The following is a 6,804-nucleotide window of genomic DNA, read 5'->3' as shown; positions in this document are numbered from 1 at the left end:
AAAAAAATATTTGTGTATATTTTTTACATAATTTACATAAAGTTGTTACATTATATTAACTACAAGTATATACCTTATAAATATGTACAAAATTCATAAATATATAACAGTGGTTTACAATACTGTAACTAATAAACTAACTATTTAAAAACATAAATATTACTGTTTTTCTTTCGATCTCACAAGTTGTCCCAATATGGGAGACGACGATCAATACAAATCACAGGAATATACAAAACATAACACTTTTTATATCAAAACCTTTTTCCTTAATAATTAATCACTATCGGAGCCAACAAGATTTTCTGGTATTTTGGACTAATTGTTCATAGGATACTGTAGAACGTGGATTCTTCGAGATGGTGGGCCGAAGGGCGAAATGAGATGCGGGGTGGCAGACGGCTGGCCGGGGGCGGGAGTCTTATCCGACCGGCTAACTCTTTTTCTGTTGTGGGAACGGAGGCCGGCGTGGAGGCGGCGATCGATCGGGGGCGGGGGAGTACGGAGGCGCGTCATTGATAGATGACGTCACACCGGTGATGACGTCGCTTGCGGGCTCCTGCCTCCAATGGGGTGGTCGATCGATGACGACGTCACGGCCCCGACGTCACAGGACGGACAAGGGGAAAGGCACAGGTTTTATAATAGCGATGGTTGGGAGGGCTCGCATTGGCAGTCGCTCGCGATACCTTGCTTCAATCGGACGTCCACGGACTCGACCGGTCTCGGGAGGAGAGAGAAAAATTTTCTAACGATTCAGTGAATAGTGCATTTATTCGTCTTCGAGGCAAGTGCGTGTGTTTCGGAGCCGGACGGAACCTGGAGGCTGCCCCCGGATCCACACAAGGTATGATTGTGTCGTCAATCAGTTATGTGACTCGGTACTCTGATTATGATCAACTGGGCACAACAAACTAACTGCAACAGTGACGCCAACAACAACCGTACTCTTCCGGCACAGCCCTCGGCCGTCCATAAAAAAAGAGGATTTGTGTATCGTAAGTCATCATTAAGCAAAATACACAAATAACAAAATTTGCCTTGAATTGTTTGGTATACTAACAACGGTGTTTGGCTGTGCTTGAAATTTCCCGGACTAATTGGTTCCACGAGCGAACCACCCATCGCGCCACTGGCAAGTTTCTCGCCCTTATCAACATACCAACCCCCTTCGTCAAACGGCCGGCCAGTTATTAATTTATTATTAATTATAGACTAAATTTAAATAAAAATTATTTGGAAACGTTAGAGACAATTTAACAATTTCCGACTATACAGGCTTATATAGTCTAAATATAAATAGAGACATAATTTTTTATTATAAAATCGGTTATTTGTTAAGTTGAAATACACTATCTCAAATAACTCCAAAGATTTAAGCATTAATTAACCGTTTAAGTATAGAGCTCTTTTGGAGTGTGAAAAATCAAACTTTTTTCATAATATCTAGGCATACATAGATGAGATAAAAGGTGATTCAATGAGTTTTAGTATAAATCATCTTTCGAAGAGTGAAGTAGAAGAAAATTAGCGAAGGAAACAGTTTGAACTATTCTACAAGGAAACGAAATAGATAAGGATAGGGCAAAAACTCTTTACTTGATTTACAGTACCTTACCGAGTTCCAAAATTTTATTTAAAACAAAAATAACCTCTATAGCACGCTATGCGTTTAAAATTGAAATTTGCCTTTTAAAGCCGAGCACGAAGTAGAACTATCAGTACGAGAGCTGGCGGCCGACTAGCGGGGCGGTTGCGACACCCCCGACGGTTCGACACGCATCCGCGAGGTCGCTCCACCGCATGGAGGAACCGCCCCCTCTCGCTAAATTTGGCCGAATTTCAATTTTGAGAAAGGATGCGTGAAATTTCCCGACTTTCGGATTTATCGAACGGGGAGTTTGATTGGAGGCCAACCGGGATACAGATTCTTCACAGATGAAAACTGAAGAACTCGATCTGTAGGTGAAGAAGAAAAAAAAGAGATCTGAGATATGCGATATCTTATGAGAGTTAGCGAATAAGGAAAAAACATAAATTTTTGACAATATTTTCTGTAAATTTTGTAAAAATTCAGAGTGAGTTTGAAAAAGTTCTAGTCACAAAGCGTAATCGCATTTTTGCTTGAAAAAACACGTAGCTATAAAAATAATGGTATAACAGAACTAATATAACAAAGGGTAATTAATGTAAATATGTGCACTGATAGATTTTTATAATTTTATTAGGTCCGTTTATTCTCGCTCGTTGACGTTGCACTGATACGCGCGAAACTACCATAAATCAGCAATAACTGATGGACTTAAGTCATTAAAATTAAATCAATTAAAAACTCAAGCAATTAAAAAACAATTATATATAATTTCTCAATTTAAAATGAAACAGCAGAAAATAAATAGTACGTGAAAAATAAGGAAGGAATGAGTTGTATTCCCAGAAGGAACGTTTTATAAAAATATCTTACAGTTTTTCGTTTTGGGTATAATATATTTTTTTAAATCTAAGTCCCCTCGACACTGATGATTAATGTACAAATTTAAATATGTATAAGTTTTATGTGTTTGTTTCGGCTCTACCGATAAAAGCGTATTCCATTGGGAAAAGCAAACATCTAAAACACTGTCTTTATTGTTAAATTTATTATTAAAATTAACGAATTGTCCTAATTACTTTTGATAGGAAAAACAGGATCAAACTGTTGGTTGTGAGTCGTAAATAAAATTGTCAGTTATTTAGAGATTTATTTATCTCCAGTGTAACGAAGACATGGAAAGTCAAGGCAAAATAGCCCGTTTCGCCATAACAAGTATTGGTTTTTAAAATATCGCTTAAACAATTATTTTGGCACGTAATAAATTTAAAAAAATTGTGGTAACGATATTAAATTTATTGCAGTTTTATCCTGTTGCTCTATGAATTTAAAAAAACGTATACATTTTTCGTATGGTTTTTGACTTTTTTCAACTTAATGGCTGACAAACTTACTTTCATGTATCAATTCTTCCTTTTATTAAATTATATAAATAATTTTTTGGCTTGTTATTATTATTTTTTAATTAAGGTTTTGGTTGAGATAAAAAGTCAGTAGTAGTATCTTAACCAAAACCTTACTTAAAAATTAATTAATTGACAAGAATTTATTTGGTCAAGCGGACCACGAAACATAATAAACATAAAAATAAATTATTATTATTAATAGCACTCTCACAGCTTTTACGCTCTTCGTAAATACCGTCCAAAATAGGCAAATAACACAAAAAAACAACTTTATTTGATCAAGACTTTATGTGTGCGGATCAATGTGGGCATTGTGTAAAAACGGGAGCTTTACATTTAAAGAAAAAATGTAAAATACGGTGAGATTTGTTGAACACCTTATTGAATGAATAATGAATTCGTTTATGCATAATTATACTATATGTAACTTTATAGCTTTTTTATTTTTAATGAAGTGATGGATTTTTGTCATCCAAATGACGTTTGATCTAGATTTCAATTTTTACTTAGATTTTATATTTTTTATTGGGCAGATTTAAGAAGGCCTGTTGAAAATAATATTAGCACAATAACGTGCTATTGTCACCAACCTTTTTTTATTTTATACAATTTTGGTTTATTTTAATTATTTCATTGTGAAAATGAACCATGGCTATGGCATAAACAGCCGAGACGTCGGTATAACACTAATTATTTTCATACAAATAAACTTTCTTACATTGGAAGTATAAAAATACGCTTAATAAATTGTCCATAATCTAAAGCAGGATTTGTGGGGATTTTCGAAAATTAATAATAACGGGTTTTTTAAATATCCCTATATCTTGAACGTTCAATGTTCTTAAATTTCTTCAGGTCTCGTTTGTAAAATTTATTTCTTTAAACGTCCGATCATTACGCCATTTACAAGACTGTTATTCCAATAAAACGCCGAATCTATGTCGGCAATTAACAATTCAAAATATACGAAACGATGGTAATAACGGCCAGGGTTGAAAACGGTCGCCTTCACGACCTATGTCGATTTTGCCTCGGTTAAATACTCAATCCAGTCCGACCGGTTACACCTTTTAGACTAAAGCAAGAAAAAAAGATCATAATGTATTGTCTCAACAATCGTACATAGAAAATAACAGCTTTTTGGATTAATATTTGACTCAAAACCAATGTTATATTGGGTATGTCAAAGAAAGCTATTAATTAAATACAGATAATAAACCTATTCATTTTTTTTAATATGGTTATTCGGTACTTAAAACTATTATACGATCAAGACTGTACTTCTATTCAACCTTTTTTTTATGAACATGCAATTCGTCGTTTCTGAATCTACTGATCCGCGTATCCTTTAACCTGTCAATATTTTCTCAATTTTGAAACAACCGAAACCTTTTAATTAAGATAGTGTAATTAGGAAATGCATGTAACAGACCAAAACAGCAAGAATAAGCGGACCAATATGTTCGGAAACGACAAAACTGATCTTCACCGTACAGCAATACATGATTTCAGACTAGTGTTTTAATTTTAGCACCATCTTCGTACTGTGCATGTCTGTTTCATTCTCGAGTCCTTTTCGTACATTTGCGCAAGACAAAAGACCACCTGAATCTTGAGGTTTACTTATAAATTAGCACAGAAATAAAATCGGATAATTGGTCGTTACTGATCATTTTCATCTGTATATCTAGTACATCTATGATTTCACCATAACCGAACAAAAAAACACCTACATAAAACAGACAGAACCTCGATTGATTCGGCAAAGAAAAATGACAAGAAAGAGAATTTGGCGAAACGCCGACCCGCGTTTGACAACACAACGAAGAAAATTATTGAAAACTCTTACAAAAGAAATAAGATTGTTCTTAAAAATTACATATTCATAGATGATAGTTTTACCGTAACTTGAACTATGTTAGTAGTACTGAGATTTCCTCGCGAATTTTGCCAGGTGATAAACCGCCTTTTCCGATCATTTTGGCCAATCTTTGCTGTTTTCTTTGTGAGACAGGTTTTACGGCCTTTCGCATCGTCTTGTCGATTTGCGTATTTGGTAGCAGGGAGAGCACTGCTTATAACCCTGACCTACCAAATGCATCTGACAGAACAAAACTTCCAGGATGGGCAGATGAAAATGATCGGAAACGAGCCACTTATTCACATTTAAAAAACAAATATTATTCTTATTTTTTGGCCGAAGGCCATTTTATATCCCTAACAAAAATATGTTGAAGAAATGTTAGGTAATTAATTAACTTAAGTACCAAAATTCATCGTTCTTGCCTCAATAAATTTGACAAAGTGTCATTAGCCTTTTTGAATTGTTACACTTATTTTGATTGGTCTCCATCATGCTGTCATTGTCAATAATAAATAACTTTAAATAATTTTCTTTACCGGATGATGAAATCAGCCTTGAATTAGAATACGCTACTATTAACCTATTAATCACAATTTCGTATTTAACCAAAAATTATAGTTTTTTTAACATCTTATGTTATCGTAGATGATGGTATCTTAATTATATAGATTTTATTTTGACAGAACTGCTCACAAAAACCATCGGATTTTCATCCCTTTGGAAAATTATTTCCTCTATGTTTACAAAACAACTCATTATTGGAACGCAGCAGCTCTCAAAACGTTTATCGGTTTTTATATTTTATGGTGGTTTTTCTTTATTACAATATTATTATTTTCATTGCAGGTATATTGCTTGTAAAAGGGTCGAGGTTCTTGAGTATGATCCTCTTTGGAAAATTATCAACTTTCGATTTCAGCGACATACTGAGTCAATCGTGTTGTTCAAGGTGGGCATATAGTTACTCCGAAACCAACCGGATAGCGTTATAGCCTTATGCTGAACCATTCTCCTAGAACGCTGATTAGTGAGTAATGCTAGGATGCTACTAAGGAGCAAATCTGCAGTGGAATGCGAGGGGGTGTCTGCTAACGGCAATGGTTCTCTTATTGCTCTGGGACGGATCCTCCCACAAACTGGCTTCCCGTTATATCCCGTCGGTGCCCCCTCCCGAATCGAACGCGCTCCCACTTTTCCCACGTGGAAAGTCCCGGCTATCTTTATCAAAACTACGGCTGCTGCACTTCTAGTAGTACTCGACAATATACAACAAAGAAACAATTAATCGAAATGGCAATTTTAAGGAAAAACGGAGGAGGAACAAAAAAAAAACAAAAAAAACAGCGGGAATCCTATGCTAGCCATGACTTTACGACTTTCAGTAGATTTCTTTTTGTACTGTCTTCTAGTGTAAAGGATCTAAGCTACTTGCGACCCTAGTTCTCAGTTTAAAACAATTGCCAACATTTTATGCGAACGCATCCTGCGAGGCGCCATTTTCTTTCCTCCAGCACAATATTAAACTTTGTTTATCTACCAAAGCGTCTTCACCATCGCATTTTTTAAATATTTCACCAAACAAGAATATTAACATGTACTACTCTTCAAATTATATGTTATAATTTTCAATCATCCTTAACCGCCTGTCCTCGCTGTCGGACGCGTTTCGGTATTCAGCAGTCGATTTTTATCATGTGTGACTCTCCAGACGGATCAAAACAGCGACAATAGGCGGACCGAAACGATCAGAAATAACTATACCTAATGGCACAAAATCGTGCAGACCTCTGAAGAAATAAAAAAAACATGATTTTGTTTGCTTATTTCACATATTGATCTGTGTATCTTCAATTTATTGATCTGTCAGACGTTTTTTATCTTATCGATATCGTATGTGATGTCAAGGATATAAGCAGGTGGAGATATAACCAATAAACACACCC

General features: G+C 35.2%; 1 protein-coding gene across 2 annotated transcripts in view; it reads left to right on the top strand.

Annotated features, from left to right (window-relative positions):
* The first annotated feature begins 629 nt into the window (after positions 1-629).
* The window catches only part of LOC106666815 (probable nuclear hormone receptor HR38), a 76,257-nt gene continuing 70,082 nt past the window's right edge, over positions 630-6,804 (top strand). The window contains exon 1 of one of the 2 annotated variants that reach the window (XM_014394281.2): positions 630-998. In XM_014394281.2, coding sequence (XP_014249767.1) covers positions 893-998 — 106 coding nt within the window. In that variant the 5' untranslated portion in view covers positions 630-892. The remainder of the gene's footprint in view (positions 999-6,804) is intronic. The other variant, XM_014394279.2, reaches the window with a different exon arrangement.

This window comes from Cimex lectularius, unplaced genomic scaffold (genome assembly GCF_000648675.2).
Source record: "Cimex lectularius strain Harlan isolate CLEC.00 unplaced genomic scaffold, Clec_2.1 scaffold52, whole genome shotgun sequence".
Taxonomy (NCBI): domain Eukaryota; kingdom Metazoa; phylum Arthropoda; class Insecta; order Hemiptera; family Cimicidae; genus Cimex; species Cimex lectularius.
Note: the sequence above shows the minus strand (reverse complement) of the source record. Positions and strands in the feature narration are given on the sequence as shown.